Raw genomic sequence first — 24646 nt, 5'->3', positions numbered from 1 at the left:
TTCCACAGAAATACCCTGAGAAACTGTATTTTGAGGGCCTGGCAGAACAGGTTGATCCTCCCGTGCAGATCCAGTCTCCCTATCTACCCATCTATTTTGGAAATGTGTGTCTTCGATTTCTCCCAGTATTCGATATAGTAATCCACAGATTTTTAGAGTTGCTTCCAGTTTCCAAATCACTGGAGACTCTACTAGATCACCTTGGTGGCTTATATAAATTTCACGGTAAGCTTTTTCAAATTTTAATTCCATCTAATAACTCAATAAACAAAAGTAGGCTGGGCATAACTGTGTGGGTAATCATGGTTCTAAAGATTTTATTTTAATTGTTTTTCAATAAAAACTGTTTTGAGAATAAGTGCTATATAGTGATGCCATGAAGTATAAAATAGATGACATAAAAACATGAATAGGTAGGTCATGGCAAATGTATTAAATAGCAGAAATAAAAGTGATATGCAAGAGTTGCCCCCTTTTACGTGGTTTGTGATTAGTTGCCAAATGAGCAGAGAAGGAGAAGAGTCTGATATGAGTTCAGAACAGACTGATATTACTGTGAACTAACTCAGCAGGCTTCCTAGATGATAGGGTTCGAGCTGTTGATATATGTGATTTATATAAACAGGAAGGAAAAGAGAACGTCCTAGGCAGTAAGAATCCTTTGGAAAAATCACAGCATTTTTGTAAACAGTCTTCTCATTGGCTAAATTGAGAGTTGAAACTTTGTATCCAACAGTAGATCTCCTTAAGTGCCAGGCTGAGAAGTTTTGATCTTATAACCTGCAAATAATCAAGAGTCAGCTAGAAGTTATTGAATAACGTCATGGCATAGAAAGCATTACTTTAGAAAGATAAATCTAGTTGTAGTTGGCAGCATGTTTTGGAAGGAGGAAGCCATTTCAAAGACTTCTGTCAAAAAATTCAGTTATATGATTAGTACCTAAACAACTAAGATGACATTGGAAATGAGAAGGAAGGGACGAATAGTCAAGGAAGAAGGAACAGGACTTGGTTCCCTGTGGGGAGAATATAGAAAGAAAGAAGTCAAAGACAACTCAGAAGTTTTAAACCAGGTGACCAGAGAATGGTGAAGTCAGCGACAGGAGCGTGAAAGGCCTAAGTGTATTTTTCTGGGGGGTGGTTCTGCTCAGTCCTTTGTCTAAGATGTCTTCCTCCTAACCAGAAGTCCGAATTGCATTTTAGCACTACAGACTAGGTATGAAGTTCAAGCAAGCATTCCTTTAAAAACTTTTTTTGGGGGCGTGGGGGGAATTAAATAACATATCCACATGGTAGAGAGGGGTATGCAGTGAAAAGTAGTTAACCCCATCATGACCTCCAGCTGGCCAGTTTCTTTCTCTGTAGGAGACCATTGTTACCAGTTTCTTGTGTATCCTTCCTTAGATATTCTGGGGTTAATTTTTTTCCCACAAATAATATAAGATATACACATTGTTCTGCACCTTGTTTTTAATGCCTTTATAAGGTGTGAGGATTGATTATTTTGTATCAGTACATAAAAAACCCATTCATGCCACACATGCCATGATTTACCTTGTTTTGACTACTTAGGCTGTTTTAATCTTTTTGCTAGTGTAAACAGCGCTGCAGTGGATATTGTATATATTATTAGAAGCTTTCTGCCTTGTCCTAAAATAAAACTATTCATTATATGCAATTGCCCAGCATGTGAAATAGTTTCATGAGCTTCTGAGCTATTTTTGGTAATCTTGAAAACAGGGGGTTAGTTTTTTATTGTGGGTAACCAGATAAATGTGTGATGATCTGTTTTCTTCTTGGCAGATCGCCCTGTGACTTATTTGTATAATACTCTGCATTATTATGAAATGCACCTGAGAGAACGCCCACATCTCAAGCGAAAGCTTGTCCATGCCATCATTGGCTCACTCAAGGATAATCGACCGCAAGGCTGGTGTCTAAGTGACACATACCTGAAGTGTGGCATGAATGCACGAGAAGAAAATCCTTGGGTCCCAGATGACTCCTACTATTGCAGATTGATTGGCCGACTAGTAGATAATATCCTTTTCATTGTGATTTTTCCAGACCCTTCAGAAATAACTATATGTTGATTTGTGAGAACACATATTATCCTTTCAAGGTAGTATTTTATATATTCCAAAACTTCAATTTTTTTATGATCATTTTTATTTCTACTTTTGTAAAGGTTCTGAAATCTTAAATTAGCAGCATCAAGTTAGCTGCCAGATAGGCAGACATTCACTCCATTATTTTTTATATCTAAAAATAGACCTAATGAGGTTGTTTCAAAGGAAAAATTCCATTCCTAAAAAAATGTATTCTATATTGTAGTAAATGCACCTGTTTGCTTCTGGAGAACATAGAATTTTGTTGCTTTAAATAAATCCTTAAATGCTTTTTGAAAATATTGATAGATAATAACAAAACTTAATTTCTCTCTTTTTTAATGAAAAGGCTGCTGTATTTGTATTTTTATTTCTTTATTTAGATTTCATGTTTTAAGTTATTAGCATTATGGTTTCTGTGTCTGTACACCATGCCACTGTTCACTAGGTAGAGCAGTTTTACATAAATGAGTGTGATTTGTTTTCCTACACGAAGGCATTTGTAAAATGTAAATGAGTAAAAGAATTACTCATTATAAAGTAATGTTCTTATCAACTGTCTTATAACTACTAAAAGAAATAGGTGGGTGAAGCCTGGGGCTACTCTGGTTGCCTCTCTAGCTATCTTGTCACAGTTATAAAAGCACACCTGTGTAAGAGCAACCGTTTATACCTTGTGGTTAATCACATGGTTCCTGTTAGTACATTTCAGTTTTGTCAAACTGATGTGTAGTTGATTCTAATTATTTACCTCTTAATTTCTGTTCAGTCACTTCTTGGGGGCTTATAATCAGATAAATTGATAATAAAATGCAGTGTTTACATGTGAAACACTTCTACAACTATAAAGCACCACAAATGTGAGCCGTTAATCTCAAAATAAACAGTTATTGCTTTAACCATCTGCACCGATGGCTGGCAAATCTCCTGGTCCATTCCCAAACTGCGACTGGAGATTCAATGAGTTTCCCAACCCAGCTGCGCATGCACTGCATGTTACTTGTGTGGAGCTCATGGCCTTGGCCGTTTCAGGTGAAGATGTTGGAAATGCTCTTCTAAATGTCGTCCTGAAAAGGTGTGTATCCTGTTTCATGCAATAAGATTCATTGTTTATTTGTAAAAAGAATGATAGTTTATTTGGAACTGTTAGACAAACCTGTTGTCCCAAGGCTGATGCACGTGGGATGGTAACTGTCTTTTGGTCCCAGATTTTATCTTTGTGATATAGATGTAATGGAGTGAGCCCCGGACAGGTCCGAAGACCTGGGTTTGTTCCCACCTCTACTCTTTGGTAGCTGTTTGACATTTAATAAAGTTAGGAATAATGTTAACATCTCACTAAAGACAGTCTTTCAAGATTCCATTCTTTTTTTTTTCCACCTGTACTGGGAGGTTTTTATTTTTTTATTTTTTATTTTATTTTTTTAAAGTTCGATGATTCATTAGTTGCGTATAACACCCAGTGCACCATGCAATACGTGCCCTCCTTACTACCCATCACCAGCCTATCCCATTCCCCCACCCCCTCCCCTCTGAAGCCCTCAGTTTGTTTCTCAGAGTCCATAGTCTCTCATGCTTCATTCCCCCTTCTGATTACCCCCCTTTCTTTATCCCTTTCTTCCCCTACCGATCTTCCTAGTTCTTATGTTCCATAGATGAGAGAAATCATATGATAATTGTCTTTCTCTGCTTGACTTATTTCACTTAGCATTATCTCCTCCAGTGCCGTCCATGTTGCAGCAAATGTTGAGAATTAGTTCTTTCTGATAGCTGTGTAATATTCCATTGTATATATGGACCACAACTTCTTGAAGATCAACATAAAGTAGGGGATAGTGACTGGAGAAGTATAAATAAGTAGAAATAGTCTTTCATCCCAGCAACCATTGTTAAACAAGACAACTAAGTAAAGCCTTCCTTAGCTTTTGGGTGTGGTAAATTTTTACTCAATAAAAATCTATTGTAGCTTTATTGGAGTAGGTTAGTTGTCAGTCCTGAATTATATATATTCTCAAAATAAGATCGGTTGTCAACCATATAAAAGTATTTTTGTAATTTCACATTTTTATTCTTTTTTCTTCACTTATAGTCAGCCGTTAGTACCAAGAGAGAATATTACAGCATGGATGAATGCAATTGGATTGATCATCACTGCGTTACCAGTGAGTTCATAACTGTGATTTGTACATAGTAATGGAATGCAGTTGTCCCTTGTCGGCCACGAGAATAAGATGCATGTAAGATGCCCTGGACAAGGACATCACACAATTAAGGAAGTGTTTCATATTTTTTAAGTTTTTATAGTATTACTGCTTCAGAAACCTACAGTGAGTGTTTTGTTTGCCTTCTGCCTGAGATCTAAAAACCTACCTGACCTCTGGGTCCCTGCATCCTTTGGTCCCACCTTATCTATCCAACCTTACTTTGACCTTAAAATCTGGTCTCCTTTTGACCACTTAACATGTTAGGTATCTAGAGCCTTTGCTCATGAAAATAATACTTGTTGAGGTATGTTTTAAGGACTTCTGCTGTGTTGCAGAATGAGACATGCAGAACCCCTCTTCCTTCTGTCAGCTTCTCTAAATCCTATTCATTCTTTTCCAGCTTAGGTCCTGCTTCTTCAGTGAGCCCTTCCCCGACCTTCCCTCATGTGATGTCTCCCTTCTGTGACCTCATGTGTGTCTGCTCAGCACCACACAGTTGACTGTTGCAATATCTTCCAATGTCAATAACATTGTCTAACCCTGTGCTCTCCAGACTTGATTGTTCACCTCTCCAAATCAATCACTTTTTTCTTACACACCTCCAAACATATGTGTTTATTTCTGAGTTATATATGTGTACTAGTGTTGTCTGTGTGATAGATATTGGCAAGAGCAATTTACTGTATAGTAAATATCAGATACTGGGAGGCACATGTATAGAGCCCTCTAACTCACAGACACTTATCCCCAGGTTCTATTGACCTAATTTGACTTATTATGAAGCCACCCCCTTTTGCCTTCAAAATCTTCATTATACAAAAACATAAGCTATATAAGTAAAAAAACTTTAAAGAATGAGAAAGGCTTTGGAGTGGAATATTGGAAATGGGGTGGAATACCGGATAAGGGATATTTTTCATCAGGCTTCCCTCTGATTTTAAAGGAGCCATATTGGATTGTTCTGCATGATCGAATTGTGAGTGTTATCAGCAGTCCCAGCTTGACATCTGAGTCAGAGTGGGTTGGCTATCCATTCCGCCTCTTTGACTTCACTGCTTGTCATCAGTCCTACTCCGAGATGAGCTGCAGCTATACGTTAGCTCTCGCACATGCTGTGTGGCACCATTCTAGCATTGGGCAACTTTCTCTCATTCCCAAGTAGGTATTATGATTTCTTAAGTAAATTGGGCTTTTTTCATTTTTGTTTTTTTTTTATCTCATTTACACATGAGGTATGTATCTCATTCAATAGAATAACTTGCAAAGTGAGTTTTAATTAAGTAGAGTTTCTAAATAATGAGAAAGCTCCTTTATTTCAGAATTGTTTGAAAAAAATTTATTTGTATGTGCAAGAAATAATCTGGCATCTAGTTTTCCATTACAGTTTCAGGAGGTTTAGTCAAATGCATGCTTTTTCCAGAATATATCCCAAAAGCTGTATTTTGAACTGAATAACTCATATTAGCCTATTTTCTGATTATTTTTCTTGACTATAAAATTGATAGTAATTAGATTCAAATTTCTTGAGAATGGCATTTATATTAAATTGGTTATTCTCTTTTTATTTCAAATACAGGTTTTTCCTGCTATTCAAAAGTAGAGTATTCCTATGAAACCTTCCATAAGCCAAAATGACATAAAGCAAAGCGTATCCCACCCTTTCTGAAAATTCATGTTACACCAATTCCTTTTACAGAAAACCTACATTAGCACCTGTTTTTGCTAATCAAAAGAAAACCAAAAAGAATTTTTGCTTTTACAAAAAAAAAGCCATTGCTGTAATAATGTAGGCCTTTTGTAAAAGCAAAGTGGCGTAATGCAGATTTTCAGAAAGCAGGCAGGGGATACCTGTAATTCACATTCTGTCATTCAGTAATTTTACTGTTGAGAATGACCCCTAAATCTGAAGTAATTTATTTTGATAATCAAATGAAAATAATAGCCAGTGAGGAGAATGTAGGATTAATTAGAAAAAGAGACTTTACAAAAAATTACAAATTTTAGAAGTGCCTAGGTAGGCTGTGTCAACAAAGTTCAAGCAATTCAGCTGATTTGAAGTCACCACAAGTGTTTATTTCTAATCTTCAAATTTTAGGTTTCTCACTGAAGTCCTTCTTCCTATAGTGAAGACTGAATTCCAGTTGCTTTATGTGTACCATCTTGTGGGACCATTTTTACAAAGATTTCAGCAAGAGAGAACTCGATGTATGATAGAGGTAAAATATAACCTGGGTTGTCTGTGGTAGGATTAAGTTCTAAAAGATCTATTGCTGTTTTTTTCCCAGTGTTTTCCAAACTGTATATCATCATAACCATTAGTAGTGAAATTAGTTTAGTGGGATCTAATGATTTTAGAGGATTTAGTGTGCCCATAATTTAGTGTGTCTGTAATGAGTTTAATGTGGGATGTATTACATTGGAAATGCAGGGGACATACTCATTCTTAAAGTTGAAAAGAAAGGGATGGAGAAGTGCATATGAGAGCCTGCACTATAATACAGAGGAATTAATTAAAATCATGGGAATGGATGAAGTCAGTCACCTAACAAGAGTACAGAGAAAAGAAAATGAGACAAGTATAGAACCTTAAAGTGTGAGCCAATCAAATGGAACCAAGAAGGTACAACCTGAAGTATCCCTGAGACTGTAATTATCTCAGACATTGAGAAATGGTTTCTAGAAAGGATATCGTCTATCTCTTCATATTAAGCGAAATTACTGAGTTATGAAGAGAAATTGCATTGAAGCCCTATTAGGCTAAGGACATTTTGTAGCACTCTGGATTCCTTTGTAAATGCAGACCATATCAGGGTGCCTGGGTGGCTCAGTCAGTTAAACATACAGCTCTTCATTTCGGCTCAGATTATGATCTCAGGGTGTTGGGATCAAGCCCCACATCAGGCTTCCTGCTCAGTGGAAAATCTGCTTGAGATTCTTTCCCTCTGCTCCTGCCCCCACTCACATGCACACTCTCACATACTCTTTCTCTCTCTCTCTCTCTCTCAAATAAATAAATCTTTAAAAAAAAATGCAGACCATATCGTATACCCCATGCATATAGAGGTTTGTATGATCAGTGACAGTTCTTCAACAAACATGTTGTCCCTCTGTGTTAGTCTTGTAATGGAGTCTACCTACATCATTCTAAATGATTGAACCTTTTTTGCCCACTTAAATAATTTTATATTATTTGTTAAATAGATTGGAGTGGCATTTTATGACATGTTGCTGAATGTAGACCAGTGTAGTGCCCACCTAAATTACATGGATCCCATCTGTGACTTCCTGTATCATATGAAGTATATGTTTACTGGTGACAGCGTAAAAGAACAAGTAAGTTAACTTTGTCTTTTAATGATATTTAGTTTAGAAAACTTGAATATATGATGATACAGTTTTGTTTGAGTACTTTTGTTATCTTTTTTTTCTTTTAAGGGGAAAAGGATGATACTATTAGACTTTTTTAGGCTACATGAACACATTATTCTGCATATATAATTCAAGTACTAGTGAATACATCTTATGATTTCTCACGCTTTTTCCCCTTACTATTTGCAACAGGACATCTGAAAAAGACCTAGGTGGTTGATTAATAGTAATCTCATTAGGAAAAAACAGTACAGAAAAGCTACTTTTTAAAAGACCAGAGAGGTGCTGTATAATGAGTGAAGGAGATCCCATTTTCCCCCACACTGACTAGGGTACACTTGGGGGACATTGGACAGATTGCAGCATAACTAGAAGACTGAAGCCAGGGGGATCAAGAGAATAATTCATAAAGGGTATTTGAAGGAATTGGAGGTACTTAACTTGAATTTTCAAAGTCCTAGGGAATTGTTCATGTTCTCACTATTTGGAGGGTTGCCATTTGGAATAGGCATTGGGTTTGTTGTGTGTCACTTCAAAAGGCATATATAAACTCCAGTAAAGTTAAAGGAAAGCACATTCTGACTCAGCTTAAAAAGAGCCACTTCCTGGTAAAGTCGTCTGAAAGTGGAAAGGACGTCCTTGAATCGTAACTGAGTTTCCTGTCTGTAGGAAACCGAAGCTTGGCTCTTTTAGAAGGGTGGAGGTAGGGCAGATAGGTGAAGTGACCTCCCCTCCAAACCTTAATGTTATTTCTTTCTCTGGTAGGAAAAGAAGGTAAACTGAGTATAAGCATAAGAATCCTAGTCTACTGGATTCTTTCCTTGGAGCTAGGGACATGGAGTGAGGAGGATGTTCACTTCTTTATTGCCTCAGCAAGATTGTCGGAGTTGAGTGGAAACCAGTACAGAAATGTTTGATTTAGCATATCCTTTGTATTTGGGCTTCAGAAGTTCTGACACAAGGGAATACAGAAAGGAAAAATTATTGATGGGCTGATCTTCCCTGGTAAGGTCAAAGAGCATTTGGATACAGCTAAGAAAGCCGTCGAACTGCTTAATGATTTTATTTCTTTAAAGTAGTTTAAGTAAAAGTAGATGTAATATTATTTTGTTTGAATTCCAAGTATAAATCAAAACCAAAAAATTAGCTTTGTAGATAAATGTTACAGACGTAAGTTATTCAGAGAACTTCAAAATATAATCATGCTTCATGCTTCTGTGATGATGGCATTTTAAAAGGATGGTGAACTGGGTGCCTGGGTGGTGCAGTCGATTAAGTGTCCAATTCTTGGTTTCAGCTCAGGTTGTGATCTTGGGGTCGTGAGATTGAGCCCCATGTCCTGCTCCATGCTCAGCGTGTAGTCTGCTTTAGATTCTCTTTCTCTCTCCCTCTGCTACTCCCACCTGTTCTTTCTCTCTCTGTCTCTCTCTTTCTCAAATAAATAAATCTTAAAAAATATATATTAGAAAAATAAAAGGATGGCGAACTGGTTGGATGCATAAATTTCCAGTGGAAACTATGTTAGCTTTTGACAGTGGGATGACTGGCTAGCTAGGTGAGTATGTTTTTGTAAGTGTAGACATATATAGATTATATGCACATGTATAATGTGTGTGAGGGAGAACACATTTTTTCCTCATGTAAGAGAGAAATAATTTTGTTTTTGTTAAAACATAGAAACTTCTCATCCAGCCCACTCCACTCCCTAGTTTATTATTTCCAGATATGTATAAAGCACTTCTTTAACGGTGGGAATTGAAGTTCTCTAGTTAAAATATTTTTAATGTGTTTATTTCTTAGGTAGAGAAGATTATCTGTAATTTAAAACCAGCTTTAAAACTTCGTCTTCGATTCATCACACACATTAGCAAGATGGAGCCAGCTGCCGTGCCTCCGCAAGCCATGAGTAGTGGGTCTCCGGCCCCTCAGTCTAGTCAGGTGCCGGGGTCCTTACCAGTAACTCAGTGAAGTCCAGGTGTATGGTGGTGGAAATGGAAACACATTTGTCTTTGAAAGTGGACTCACATCTCTTAAATCTGAACATGATCGGGCTACATAGTGATGTAGTAGAAGCAGTAATGTTCAGATTGTTTTATTTTGATTCAAATGATGAATCTGGATACTTTATAACTCCCATCTCCCTATCTATATTTTTGTCTCTAAGAGATCAAGTAAGCTACATGTTGCTCCTGTCCATAACAATTTATTAGAGCTACCTGGGAATATGGAGGTATCTATGATCAAATGACTTTCGTTAGATACTTTCAGTCTTTCCTATTCTAGTCACTGGTTTTATTTTTAATTTTTATTAAGGACTTTAGTCTTTAAATACATTGTTTTAAAGGCACTGCATGTAAAATAGTTATCTAATCATTTTATACATAAATCTCTTGGTGTATCTTTGGGATAAGAGATTTATGTCGAGTGAAGGACTCTAGATTTCATTGCATTGCAGGAGCACAGTTTCATATTCTTTTAAAAATGGCTTAAAATTTTTACCATAGGTTTCCAAATACGTGGGTTAATGTTTCTGTCAAGGCAGATCGGCAAGTTTTTGCCTTTGCTGTGGACTTGAACTTACTGTATGAAATGAGTTGGAAGCCATGTAAGAAAATAACATAGAAATGCATAAACTTAATAAAATCATGGTTAAATGGTGATTCTCCAATCTCTATTTTTAAAAATAAATTAATTGCCTTTCCAGGTTGACACTTTCACCTAGCCAATGATACGATTCTTTAAATTTTTATAATCTTAAAAATTTTAAGTATTTATATTTTTAAATACAGCATACATTTTGGTTCTTTAGGGTTTATCAGATTTTGAGAGACAAACTGTTAATTTGGGGTGGGGGGAAATGGCATTAAGATTGTAAAAGCCTTGAAAAGTAATTACTAAAATCTGTTGAATGAATAAACTGATTACTTATTTACTCAATCTGAGTGAGTGTCTGCTGTGTTCCAGGCAGTATGCTAACTGGGTTATAAGAGAGAACTGGGCTGTTTCTAGGGGTTGTACACTACAGTTCATGACTGACATTGGCCTGGGACTTAAGAGTTACTTTTTTTTTTTTTTTTTAAGAATCAGAGAAGTTTGACTAATTATACTTCAAAAATTTACTTCCAAATGCATTCCTCTTACACTTTTATCTTGCTTGTGGTTCATATTATTCTGATCATTAAATCTTTATTTGCCATGCAAGTCCAGGTTAAAATTTCTATAACGTTATAAGTAATTTTTCTAGGTTAATGGTATTCTTAAAATTCTCCAGAAATTTTAGAGAAATGAATTCAAGTATTACTTTTAACATAGTTTCAATATATTCTTGCTGCCTTGAAGAATGTATTGCTTTGAGATCATAGAATGGGAATAATTGTGACACTGGTATTAAACAGAATAAAGAAAGTGAAAATCAGTCCCACTTTCCCAAGGACAAATACATTCCAGTTAATGTATTAAAAATTCCCTTTTCTCCTCTCTTACTAAAAATATGGGGATCTGATTTTCCCAAAAGAGGCTTTTAAAAGAATTGCTAATCAGGCATTAGAAGAAGATAGATTTATTTGGTTTTAGAATGCACCTGAGGGGAAAACAATGCCTTTATATTCATTGCATCCTAAAAGTTTTTCTTTCTGAAAATTAATAGTATTTTCAGAGTGGCTCTGTCCTATAGGACTTTCTGCAGTGGTGGAAGTATTCTGTGTCTGTGCTGTCCAATACAGTCAGAAGCTACACATGCCTACTGAGCACTTGAAATGTGGAACTGAATTTTTTATTTTATTAAGCTTTAATTAATTTAAGTAACCCCATGTGCCTACATTATTAACATTATACTTTAAGGTCCATTATAATTGCTCTTACCTAAAAGTAATTCAGTAAAATATTTATCTTACAGAGTCTACAGTGTCAACAGTTAGGTTTAAGATTCTGGGGTGCATGTGAAAAATCAGATGATAGAGGCTCTTTAACACATGCTGTTACAGCAATGGGATTGGCTTCATTACAGAGTCCGCTGGAGTTCTGTATAAGTTGGGGAGGAGGGGAAGAGTTTGCTTCCCTGATTTTGATCATGCAGCTGACCCTTAAACAACACAGGGGTTAAGGGTGCTGACCTCCACACACAGTCGAAAATTTATAACTTTTGACTCCCCAAAAGCTTAACTACTGATAGCCTATTGTTGACCAAAAGCCTTACTGATAACATTAGCAGCCGATTATCAGATATTTTGTAGATAATATACATATATAATATGTATTATATACTGTATTCTTATAATAAAGCTAGAGAAACGATGTTATTAAAATCATAAGAAAGAAAATTTACATTGCTGTGCTGTATCAAAAAAAAATTCAGTTATAAGTGGACCCACACAGTTCAAAGCCATGTTCTTCAAGGATCAACTGTAGTTTAGTCTTTTATTTTATTTTATTTTATTTTATTATATTCCATTTCCCTCACTATATTCCAGAGCCAAGATGAGTTTGTGGGTTGTTTAAGGATTTCAGCCAATGAGACACTATAATTGCAATGAGTGAAGGGGAGGGGGGGATGTTTGGAAGCCGCGGATAATTTAGTGAAATTCCTATCTGAATTAGAAGGTATTAGAAACAAATAATTTGGTTTCTTCTTTCTACCCCCAAAAAGGCTACCTCAATAGCAGCCTTGCTTAAAGTATAAACCAATATCATGTCTGAGGTTTAGAAAAAGTAAAACATGGTCATCTAACATTAACGAACTTGGAGATTCACGAGGCCGTACCATTACCCATTTTACAGATGAAAAAACCAGGAGGCAGAGTTTCGTCTCACCAGTTTCACAGTGTTTGGGAGATGATGATTTCACTGTGGGCTTTTTAAATCCTCAGTAAATCCATGTGTTTAGAAACATACAGACATAATAGAACCTTAATATAAAGAGTTTATTATAAAAATCACATCTTTTGAACAACATGGGAATATGGTCCCTTTCCAGGTGGGATAGCTTTATCTCCTGATATCAGGAGTCCCACTCTATGTGTGCTTTTAATTACACAAAACTTAGAATTTCCAAATCTTGAATTTCACACCAAGAGGGAATTGATAGTTTATATTAATTATACCAATATTTACCAAGGCAGAACATTTTTCAGAAAGACCAAATATTTGGGAGAATAACTATAAGCTTAAGTAAATTATTAGATTGGCTAATTATGACATTAGCTGTGAGATTTTTACGTGATGTTTCCACATTTACTTAGGTGGGTTAAGGTAGTCAATAGGCTTATGATTACCCTCCCGTGCAACTCCAAAGCAAGACAAGGTTATTGCTACTGCTGTGTTCACTGTTCGAGTTACTTCTTCTGGTGTCTTCCCCAGAGAGGGGTTCACTTCCATTATATCTAATCCTGAGAGTAGCCCTGTAACAACAATGGAAAATAATGTAATTTGTTAAATAGTTGACGTTTTTAATCCAGTACCCTGCCTTGAAATATTATCCAGGAGCGTGAACAGGTGGTGATTGCATCATGTGATGGGCATTCTAGAAGTGTCCGATGGGGCTTGATTTTCAGATCGGAGGGTATAAATATATACTGGCCATGTGTACACTTGCTTCTTTATTCATCCCAATTTTTACCTACCTGTTTTGTAAATTTCTTCTGCAATGTAGAGACCTTCTCTGTAAGACAGACCTCCCACAACTGGTGTGCCCGTAGCTGGTGTGAAAGATGGGTCCAATCCATCAACATCAAAGCTCAGATGAATTCGCCTTTTTTTCCTTTTAAGAGGTGGGAAAGAAATTCAGTTTAAAGTTGGTGGTTTAATACATAGTACATAAATATAGTTTTTACCTTGTTTTATAAAAAGTAACAATCCAGTGAAGTTCCATAATTTTACATGAAGGCTTTATTAATAATTTACATTAACATCAGTAGTAAGTCCTTTTAATAATATTTACATTACACACACACAAGCATCATACCTTCCTAGTAGATAGCTGAGGGCTTCTTCCATCACCTTGCCAATTCCCAGTTTATCCACTTCAGTCATTGAAAAATATTTAATACCCAGAGTTTTCAAAATGTAGCTGTGAAAGATATTAAGATAATCCTACAGTTAATAAAGAGTCTAACTCTATGCTGTCTTGTTTCCTTTTAAAGAAAGGATCATTGTGGTAAAATACATAAAATATTTAAGTCCTATGAACTATATGTATATATCGATTTATTTTTAACAGTAAATTAATATAAAGATCACCTGATTTATAGACATAAATATTTATATGGGTATATAGTTATAGACATATATACTTGGTGCTTAAAATCATTTTTTTTCTCATAGGTTTGACCAGCATGCCTAGCATGCAAAAGAGAGAAAATGAAGGTAATTCACATCAAGGAATAAACTTACTGTTCCCCAGGGTCCACGTCTCTCAGGCCAATATACACAATATCTTTGGCAGATATGCAGGGAGTCACCCAGGAGAATCCTGGTACATCGGGGATCTAAAATTGCAATGTTTCCATTTGATTAGTATATATGATTCTTGAGCACATCTTATATTGAAAGTGAAGGGCCCTTGCTGGATTGCATTTATCTTCTATTTAGAACATATATTTTGAAGAAATCATTAAAACGCAATACAAAATTCAGAAGAGAATGCCTGCCTTGGTTTGGGGTATCTAGGTAGCTTGGCCTTACCCACTTTCACCCTGGTCCAGACCCGAACCTGAATCATTTGTCAGCATTTACCCACTCCGTGCCCCATTCCACTGGGCTCTGCTTTCCCAAAATCTGCTATGAAGAAATCGGTGTGCTTTCATGACTTTTGTGGCTTTCTTCTTTATTCCTCTTCTCAGTAAGGACTTAGAGTCCCAAGGATGGCTTAGAGTGACTGGGGGAGATTTTCAAGCAGCTCTTCGGGTGCTCTCCAGATGTCCTGGAGCCAAGGGTGGCTATTCCCATGTGCTAACTACACACTTTGCAACTTTATAAATCAATCACTTGGTCATCAGTTCAGAAAGTGTTACTTCTGAGCACTTAACAAGGGGGTTTGGATCCCCAGGTATCCTCATAAAGACCAATATTGTACAGCTATATCAGTAAGAATTGTTTTATTGATATGCTACAGAATATCGATGAATATGAACCACAGCATTACATCTTCATCTGGAATGTCACCTCACATCTTTTAGAAAAGAAGTTTCTAGGGAGCAAGGAGTTAGTTCTTCCTCTTACGATGTAGATACAAACTTCTCACAGTAAGGATGCTAAATAATAAACCTTTGTAATCCACATTTTAAAACTCCATTTTTGAAAAAGGTCCCATGATTGGAGGGGACGCTTGCAAAGCATGAGAGGCTGTGTAGCACATGGTAGAAAGAGGTAGGTTATAGATCAGTTCTGGCGCTTGCCTTGCTATGTGCTTGGCATGTGATCTTGACCAAGTCAGTTAACCTCTGAACCTCTGCTAATTTGCTTATAAAGGATTACTCTCTGCCCCACATACTGAACTGGGTAGCTTAAGAATCAAGAGGGAAGATATATGTAAAGTCAGTTTGCAAACTAACATGTAAGGTAGAGGCACAGGGCCTCACTTCCTTTACGCACCAACCCTTAGCTTATTGGCTGCTGAGAAGATGGTTTGCAATGACATCAAAAGTAAGATGGCACCAGGTTCCTCCTTCCCTTCTATCACCTGAACTTCTGCTAAAGAGACCGTTCCTTTCTAATAGAATAGCAACCAGCCTCTTACCTTTCCTTTTAGTTCCTTCAGGAGAAAAGACACCGGTTGTCCGTGCAAGTTCCCACTTGTGGTTGTCAGTGGAGTGTTGATATCGGTGTGAGCGTCCACCCAAATGACACAGAGATCTGGGTGGACCCTGGCATGGCCAGAGATGCTTCCAACCGCCATACTTCAGAGGAAAAATACAGTGTGAACATCAGGTTTGCAATATTATTCCATCCATCATATTATTAACTCCGTGCTCTCACTTGGTTTTCCTTTCAGTCAAAATGGCTGGTACTTCTGATAGGTTTTTAATTGGAGGTGCCCATTAAATACTTATAACCATAGAAAGCATAGCTTGTGCTTAATTACTAACAAGTTAAGTTTACACCAATGGCCCTACTAAAAAATCTGTGATTTTTTTTTTTTTGGAAACCATCTTCTAATAAAATTGCAAATTATTATTTTAACCAAAAATTAAATCTGTATAAAAACACTAGCTACACAAGAAATTCCTTAGCATGAGACACTATTTAATTCTCAAGATTAAATCAGTCTCACTTTCTCTTGTCTCTTGGGAAATACTTCCATTCTTTCAAGTGAATTACCACAGAGTCCGTTTTTCCTAAAATCCAATGATTTTACAACTGGGGAGCATCACTCAGAAATCCTTGTATCCAGTTCAGCCAGATTTTCCTGGGGGCTCGCTTGCTGTTCGTCACTCAGACGCTCTCTTGAACTCTCTCCTCTCCTGCCACACGTGTAAAGACCCACTCTTAGCCAGGTCCAGAACTCTCAAAGTTCCACTCAAACGCTCCGAGCTCCAGAAACTTTGCCGGATGGAAGCACTGAGTGACATCTTACATAAAAGTCCGAAGCTTAGGATTGGCCACCCGGCGTCTGTGTTCTCCCACGGCAGACGGTCAAGCGTCGTGCAGAGAACTGTGACCTCGCAGTTGCTCAGGTGAAGGCAGCCCGCCTCGAAGCTTAGTATTGATCCTGCTGCTCGATATTTGTTTCCCCTTCAGATGTCTTGGCTTGTGGCTCTTTGCCACTCTTAAAACTGCCACTTACAAATTTTTCCACGTAAAAAAGAAAGTGAGCCCCAGTTTCTCAACTGCAGTTTTGTCACACAGGAGCCCCGGAAATGGTTTGGCTCTGGAGCCGAAGTGATTGATGCCTGCTTCAAGAGCCATTGTTGTGTTTGCACTTTTTCTTTTTAAAAAGATTTTATTTAACTATTGGACAGAGAGAGAGACAGCCAGCGAGAGAGGGAACACAGGCAGGGGGAGTGGGAGAGGAAGAAGCAGGCTCATAGCGGAGGAGCCTGATGTGGGGCTCGATCCCAGGACCCCGGGATCATGCCCTGAGCCGAAGGCAGAGGCTGAAGACTAAGCCACCCAGGCGCCCCGTGTTTGTACTTTCTGATCTGATTAGACCTCTGAATATGTGCTCGGGGACCTCGAGAGTAGACATTAAAAAGGCTCGTGCACAGAACGGGTCTTTGCCACATTATTTATAATCAGGAAAATTTGAAAATTACCTGAATAGGTGGCAATATGGATATGTAGAGTGATTTAATACCTTGATGAAAAATTATACAACAATAAAAATTATGCTTATATATATCATGAGGTAACATAGGGAAATCTGTACTTTAAGTTAAGAACATAGTATGGGATAACACGGTTGTTAAACAAAGTCAGGTACAAGTGAAACAGTACGGCAGAAAGGAAACATGTTCGATTTGCAGTTTCACTTGAAACGCTTGTTAGGAAATATAATTACTATTATTTTATTTATTTGTGTGTGTGTATTTCAAAAGTTTGAAAGTATTACTTTTATAACAGGAAGCGTATTTTTAAATGTTGACTTAAATAAGTTGTTCTGGAGTCAAGTACAATAACCTGGCTAGGAAATTTCTCATGCTTATTCATTTAGGAATGTAAGTTTGTGCTGAATATTTTACTGAAATCCACTCATGTCATATATTTTCTGCTGTAATAAAGATAATGCAAGACTTCAAATAGAGCTTTCTCTATTTCCAAAAGAAAATAATAACCGAAACAAAAGAAAACAAAGGCAGAAAATTCGGTATGAAGTATTGATCAGTGCTTTCCCTTTCCTATTTTCTCTTCTCTCACGGTTTGGTTATACTCCCTTATGCCATTTGTGCCAGACTTCAGAGAGAGAATCATTAAACAAGACCTGTGATCTCCGCCCAGCACCAGGCTAGTCCTTCCATTCTTCTTGACTTCCGCCACCACGCCGGCCAGCTGCTCGTTCGCTTTTCCCACGGACCTTGGATTCTTCACAATTTGAAAGGGAGGATCACTAGGGACATCAACAAAGGGCACGTCCCCATAATCTTTCACATCACACTCTATAATTAAAAGCAAAATTCAAGTTACTACATAAAAAAAGATTACATAACAGTCTGTGTAGGATGATTCCAAATTTACACAACAGTGTACTTTTATTTATTTATTTATTTTTTTTTTTTTTTTTAAAAGATTTTATTTTTATTTCTTCGACAGAGATAGAGACAGCCAGCGAGAGAGGGAACACAAGCAGGGGGAGTGGGAGAGGAAGAAGCAGGCTCATAGCAGAGGAGCCTGATGTGGGGCTCGATCCCATAACGCCAGGATCACGCCCTGAGCCGAAGGCAGACGCTTAACTGCTGTGCCACCCAGGCGCCCCAACAGTGTACTTTTATAAGGATAAGCAAAGTAAACATTGGGAAGGACCATAAAAGTTGCAAAGGTAGAAACCATGTCTGTTTTTGCCTGACATCGTCATCTCAGCTGTACACAGGCTCTCGGTGAATACCTCTGGAATCAATCCAGCGAGGCTGGACACGAAAGTAGGACAGTGATAATCTTCCGGTTTGGGCTTAATGAGCGGCCTTGCCGTCTTTATCTCTGTGTGGTCCTCTTGGCTTATGTGCTTTCTACCTTTCTCCAATAAGCATTTGTATTTATAATAAAGAAATAGTTTTTTTTTAAAGAATATATATATATTATATATTATGTTATGTATTATATGCCCAGAAGGAAATACACCAGTCACACCAGTATTTTCTAGATTTTCTGACTATAATTAACAGTCCTTGGTTTCAATCCAATCTGTTACCTGCTGTAGCAGTTCAGCTCCCTCCTCGGTGCATTGTACCTGCCTCATAGTGGTATTGTCAGAATTCAGTAAGCATACGATTAGCAGCGAGCTTAACACTTCAGTGAGCTCAGGAAATAAAGGCTTATTATAACTTTTTAATAAGGAGAAATCGCAGGCAATCCCAGGTTCCTAACGACGTGGGTGCACGTCCAAGAAGGCCTTGCATTAGGCTTCAAGGTACAGAGCTTCAGGTAAAACTGTGGCATGAGATCAGTTCGGGGTTCTGAACTAACTAGTCATTGTGTATTTTATTTATTATATGTTTGTGCGTATCCATGATTCAATAACACATCTAAGAGATTTAACCTGATATAAAACCTCACCAAATTATGCTTGTAAACTGAGACTAGTCCGGTCCATTTACACAACCCTTCTGTTCTCTCTCCCCCTCCTTTTTTCAGCTTCATGACATGTAATTCTTATTTACTACAATTCTTTCATCTTAACTGTACAGGTCAATGAGTTTTAGAAACATCTACAGTCTTGAAACCACCACCATAATCAAGATTGAGAACACGTCCATTACGCCCCCAACTCCCATATGCCCCTTTGCAGTCATTCCCTTGCCCATCCCAAGGCAACTGCTGATGAGCTTCTGTTGCTATGCTTTTGTCCTTTCTAGAATTTCATGTACAAGCAGTCACACAGTAGGTGTCTCTTGTGTGTGCTCTCTTTCACTTAGCGAGTTGTCTTTGAGGCTCACCCATGTCCTTGCCTGGGTCAGTGGTCTGTTCCTTTTTATGGTTGAGCACCAGCCCGCAGTGTGGATGAACCATCTGTCATTTATCCCTTCACCAGTTATGGGTGTTCTGTTGTCTCCGTTCTTTGGGCTGTTAAAAATAATGCTGCTAGAAGCACTCAAGTACAAGTCTTGGTGTGGATGTGTTTTCACTTCTCCTGGTAAATACCTAGGAGTAGATGTGATGGGCCAGAAGGCAGTTGGACGTTTACTTAAGAAAGAGCCAAACTACTTTCCAAAGTGGCTGTATCATGAAGCATTCCCACCAGAAACGTGTGACAGTTCTGGTAGCTCTGTGTCCTTGCCAATTCTTCATCAGGAATTTTATATAGAAAGACGACATTTGCTTTAGCCTATACTTTTAGACTCTGTATCATTTCTTATCTGCAGGCTCATGTATGTGTATGTGTGGTGTCTGCATACACAACTACACGCTGGGCAAACACTAGGTGCCATCAACATCATCCTCATCGTCGTCGTCATCCCTGCTTTATTTCCTTTTACAAACAGGAGTCCTCTTGCCAGCCGAGTACTTCCTGCTGCCCCTTGCTTTTCATTTGCAGTTCCCCTGACTCCCCTACTCCCCCACCCAACCCCCGTTCTAGCCCACAGATTCTTTCATACAATCGCCTGGCCAGAAAGACAAAATATCTGAGTGAGGATCTTCAGCCAACAATACTGACAGAGCATTTTCTCCATACACTGCTTTTTTAAGAAATAGGATGTACCTCTAAAGTTACCACTCGTGCTGCAGTTCTGTGGGATAAATGTCATTGCAGGTACACCCCCTTTTAGCAGGAGCCTGCTCCTTTCTTCAGAGCGGGAAGAAAATCAGGCTGGTCATCTTTCAATGGAAAAATTACCTTGTTCTTTCAGTTTCTCAAGCAGGCCAGCGTTTCTCAATGCTGCGGGGCCTTCTTCCACCCCTCCTCGTGGCTAAATGATTAAAAAATAAAATAATTCAGACATGATCAGATGCCCACAATAGAAACTCTTTTCATTCTTTAATCGGGTGAAGAGTAACTATCGTTTTTTGAGTTCCTCCCGAGCCAGGAATTTACCCCATCTCATGGAGTCATCCCAGCAAGGCAGATTGAGTGAGTCCCACGTCAGCGATGAGGCTCTGGAATCGGAAAGGTTATTTCATTTTCCTACAGACGCACAGCTAACAAATGGCAGAGTCTTAGTTCACATCCAGGTTCTTTGGGTTCCGGGACCTGCGTCTCCTCTTCCCATGACAGACACCGCGCTACCAACATGGCGAAGATATATTTTGTGCAAAAGCACTCTTAGAGACAGAGACACAATCAACTAAAAAGAGAGGCCTTCTGTGTTTGAGCAACTCATGAGCGAATAGGGATTTGTATATTTAACCCCAGTTACAGTACGTGGAGATCGGCTCCAGTGCCATGCAGGTCATCGCAACAAAAACAGATGCTCCAGACTCGGCCGGGGACACAGTGTGTCGGGAAGGCTGCGTAGAGTGGTTGACATTCCAGCTGAGTCTTACAACATGAGCAGGTGTTTGGGAAAAGGCATGGCGTGCTGGAGCTACTTTGCAAACCCAGGGAACGACTTGGCTAAAAGCCTGAGAAAAAGCCGAGCCTGGCAGGAGAGAGCCATACGTGCGGGTCCGCAGGGTGGTAAGCGAGCGAGCTCCTGGCGGCAGAAACTCATCACCCGGAGCTGAAGCCACAAAGACCAATCCGGTATTTCAGGTTCTGACTTGCTTCAGCAAGATGGACAAGAATTCTCCCCTTGCCGTTTCCTACGTCAGAGAGGCCAACCCACATCCTCCTTGGCATAAATCCCCTCCAGCTTCCTGGCAGAATCCAAGTCTACAGGAACAGTCCTCTTCTGCAGCTGATTCTGATTTCCAGCAGGGCTGGTAGGCACGGGAAGTTCCTCTGTGTTACCCAACGAGAAGACGTGCCAAGAGACCGTGTGTGTCTGTCCCTACGACTGGGGCTGTGGCACCAAACGAAGCAGCTATTTCTACCGAATTCCAGGGACAGCTGACTTGGCCCAGCTGCTGGGCGAGCCCTGCGTGTCACATTCCTGCTCCGGGTGGCAAGTGCCCGCCTGCCTCGGCCTGACATGTGTTGCTCCTTCTCTCCCTTGCCTGCTGGCACGCGCACCCCCACACACCTCCCTCCTGGAGCAGATGGAACTGCCCCTTCCTTAAACCTCTGGAAAGTGCTGCTTGGCTCAAATTTTGCCTTTCCTTTGGTGGTTGTTTGCTTTGTCTTTCCTCCCTTGTTAGATTTCAGCCCAAGGGTTCTTTCCGCTCAGGGGCTACACGTTGTAGTGCTTCGTAGATGCTCAAAACCCATCACCCCGAGAAAACGCCCTGGCCGGTTCCCTCTTCCTTTTAAGCTTTGGAACAAGTCCTCTAGACCCCTTAGCTGACACTCTATTTGGGCTCACACAGTGACTAGATTTCCCAGAGTGATACGTTCCATCATTCTTTTCTACTTGTTTGATTGGAGCTGCTTCTCACGATTGGTCTTTTCTCGTTGCTCGGTTTACCGACTCACTCTGGAGATCACTTCGTTACCTCCACTGACTTCGAAGCTGGGCCCCAGCCCTAACTGGCCACAAGGGTCAAGTCCACTGCCAACTGCCGGCATCGACACACGTCAGGTGCATAGGCTTCGGGATCATCCAATCCTGTCTTGAATCACAGTCAAGGCTAGTAACTTAGCAAATTACCAGACCTCTCTGAGCCTTAGTGAACTGTACAATAAATATAGTACTTCTGTCGTTTGTTGCCATCAACTCCCCATGCACCGCTCTCTGCCTTGCAAGTGAGTGGAGTCTTTCCTCAGACTCAACCTCCTGGTCATCTGCCCTTAATCCTCTCCTTTGCCTGTTTGTGAACTTCTACTTCCTGTAGGTGAGGAGAGATGCTAATATGTTGGCCACCATTTTCCTCCTATGCTAGGGCTTAGGGTAGAAACATCTCTCTCTGAGCCCTTACTATCAGGAGACAATAAGCTTCCTTCTCATGGGGCCAAGTTTTAATAAGGGAAGAGCTCTAGGGGAAAAGAAAAAAAGAAATACTAAGAAATACTGAAGAACAGAAAATGCATCAGGCTGTATTTCAAAATACTATCCCTTTGAAGGGCTATTATTATCACAGCGTGAATTCTTCTGCTGAGGTCCGAGGACCAGAGTATATTCAGGCTGCTACCTGCCTTCCTGCCTCCCTCCCTCCCGCACTCCCTCCCTTCTCCCTTCTGTCCTTCTTTCCTTCCTTCCTTCCTTCCTTCCTTCCTTCCTTCCTTCCTTCTTAAATTTTTATTTGCCTCCCTCCTTTCCTTCCTTTCGGTCAGTTACTTTCATTCTGTCTTCATTAGAACCTGTCGCAAGAATAGGTGAGTATATTGTGGGTTTTGCAATTAACCCGAGCACTAGAAGAAACACTTCTGTGTCAGCAAGATGTCCCCGTGTCCGGGAGAGAGCTTTGAAGGGCTACCAGGGGTGGTGCAGCAGTGTTTACGGACAGTCCAGATGCAGTCTGGGTCTCTACCCTCTGACCTCTCCCAATCTGTTTTGCAATAAAACACCAGAGTGCCAAACACGAGTTCAAAACTGAAAGGAGTGAACTACTACCCAGATGGGCAAAGAGAACGCTGGAAAATGAAGACCCTGTTTGAAACAACCACAGGGACAAAATATCAATCCGCGGAGTTTCGGTTCACACTTTGTCTTGTTTGCTTTTGTTCTTGTTCTCGGTTTTCCGCCTTTAAGCACCGATGCTTGCTGAAGCCTGAGGTCTCTCATCACACCGTATTTGCCAGAATGAGTGCGCTCACCAGAAGAAAAGGCTGCAAAGTGCAATGTTGCTGGCATGTGTTGGCAATCTGGGAATTTCATAAATGCATTAGTCCCTTCAATGTTGCCAACCTCCAGGTGGATTTTCTTTTCTTTCCTTTTTCTTTTTTCCTCACTCAAAAGGAGATACACAAAGGATTCTACCTAGCCCGTGAACTAACACTTTCACAGGATCATGAAAGCCCTCAAAGAATATGAATCATCCAGCAAGTTGTAAAAAGCAATAACATTTAGGTTATGCAGACTAAAAGAAGTCTGAAACATGCTGCCAATCCATGAATTGTTTCTAGGCATTAATACATGATTAAACCAATGTGTTTGCTTAAAATCCTCTCGCCTCTGAGCAACAAGAACGTGGGAATCTCAATGAGTAGCTATAATACATACACAGTCCAAATCCATTCAAATAAAAATATGTTCTCTTAAAGAATACAAAGAAAATGTAGTAGATTCACATAAAATTGGCTGCAGCTGAGATTAGGAGCCATGAGAATAAGTGAGTTTGTGACCATAATTCTCCAATGTTGCAAAATGGTAAGAGGACTTAAAAAAAAATATATATATATATATATATATATATATTTCAGGCCCGGTTGTTCCAGGGAACGGAGCTAGGCAGACATTAAGATCTTCCTAATTCTCAAGTCTGAGGTTTTGTCATGAATTCCAGTTATTCAAGGCCGCGCTTTTTACTCACCTGGCCCTTCGAGAAGGGCGCTCCGATGATCCCTACGAATTTTGACTTGGAACTCATGCTCTGCCCCCTTCTCTCTGCTGCCCTGAGCTCTCCAGCCACGCACCACTCTCTACAGCCCTCAGTGACCGAGGACACATATTTTTTTCCATTTATAACTAGACTGAATCTGTTTACCTTATTCTAATGAGGAAGGCTGGCTCCACCCCTCGCACCCAAGAACAGTCAGGCGGAGGTCTCGCAAGTTCTTCATACTTGGAGTAACCACGCGTCCCTGTGAGTCTAAGTCTCTAATTAAGTGAGCTTATTCGTGTCACCCGTTCACTTCCATTTTACAAAGTCAGCTGGATGACTAGAGTCTTGCCTAACCACAAGCTCGATTTCCTAAGCATGCTAATCTTTTCTAATCATAATCAATTAATCATAACCACATAAGTGATGTCATGGTTCTAGCTGTGGAAACACAGGGCAGGGCACTTACCTCCTCTAGGCCTTTGAATCCTCCTGTGTGGAACAGGGCTGGGCTTGGTGAGTGGGTCTCTCACTTCCCTTCCAGCCCTGCAACGCTGAGTGCCGGTCTCACACACTAGGATTAATGGTTAATCCACGAGACACGCCTCATGCCCCACCAGCGGACAGTGTCAAGGAAAGCATATGATTTCCTTTTCTCATTTACTGAAAAGAAAAATGAATTACCCGATTAAGAACCCAAAGATGTTACCGTACAAATTTTGAAATATGGTGTGTAGGGAAAACAACAATTCTTGGGATCGTGATACTATAATCAGAGGTAAAAATAGCCAACGTTCAGTTTTT

General features: G+C 39.4%; 2 protein-coding genes across 3 annotated transcripts in view; one reads left to right on the top strand and one right to left on the bottom strand.

Moving 5' to 3' along the window:
• The window catches only part of MED23 (mediator complex subunit 23), a 46475-nt gene extending 35857 nt beyond the window's left edge, over window positions 1-10618 (top strand). For both annotated transcript variants that reach the window (XM_045805546.2, XM_045805545.2), the window contains 8 exons: window positions 9-225; window positions 1804-2040; window positions 3018-3183; window positions 4198-4270; window positions 5256-5470; window positions 6408-6528; window positions 7514-7645; window positions 9482-10618. In XM_045805546.2, coding sequence (XP_045661502.1) covers window positions 9-225; window positions 1804-2040; window positions 3018-3183; window positions 4198-4270; window positions 5256-5470; window positions 6408-6528; window positions 7514-7645; window positions 9482-9649 — 1329 coding nt within the window. In that variant the 3' untranslated portion in view covers window positions 9650-10618. The remainder of the gene's footprint in view (window positions 1-8; window positions 226-1803; window positions 2041-3017; window positions 3184-4197; window positions 4271-5255; window positions 5471-6407; window positions 6529-7513; window positions 7646-9481) is intronic.
• A 1963-nt stretch (window positions 10619-12581) lies between these two features.
• ARG1 (arginase 1) lies at window positions 12582-23985 on the bottom strand. The gene is made up of 8 exons (XM_045805547.2): window positions 23834-23985; window positions 20163-20235; window positions 17595-17769; window positions 15414-15573; window positions 14069-14163; window positions 13641-13745; window positions 13300-13436; window positions 12582-13077 (listed from the first exon to the last, which is right to left on the bottom strand). The coding sequence occupies exons 1-8, from the start codon at window positions 23888-23890 to the stop codon at window positions 12911-12913; spliced, it is 969 nt and encodes a 322-aa protein (XP_045661503.2). The 5' UTR covers window positions 23891-23985; the 3' UTR covers window positions 12582-12910.
• Window positions 23986-24646: the final 661 nt, after the last annotated feature.

The sequence above is a fragment of the Ursus americanus genome, chromosome 11 (assembly GCF_024610735.1).
Source record: "Ursus americanus isolate L20-20 chromosome 11, mUrsAme1.1.p, whole genome shotgun sequence".
NCBI classification, from domain to species: domain Eukaryota; kingdom Metazoa; phylum Chordata; class Mammalia; order Carnivora; family Ursidae; genus Ursus; species Ursus americanus.
This window is presented reverse-complemented; position numbering and strand designations above follow the sequence as displayed.

What these genes read in the sequence shown, in the direction of transcription:
- ARG1 (XM_045805547.2), bottom strand. Translation starts at nt 23,890, where the DNA reads ATGAGTTCCAAGTCAAAATTCGTAGGGATCATCGGAGCGCCCTTCTCG. An exon ending in TGAGAAACTGAAAGAACAAG is followed by an intron (nt 17,770 to 20,162) that starts GTAATTTTTCCA and finishes TTTTAATTATAG; the next exon opens with AGTGTGATGTGAAAGATTAT. An exon ending in CTCAGCTATCTACTAGGAAG is followed by an intron (nt 13,437 to 13,640) that starts GTATGATGCTTG and finishes ACCTCTTAAAAG; the next exon opens with GAAAAAAAGGCGAATTCATC.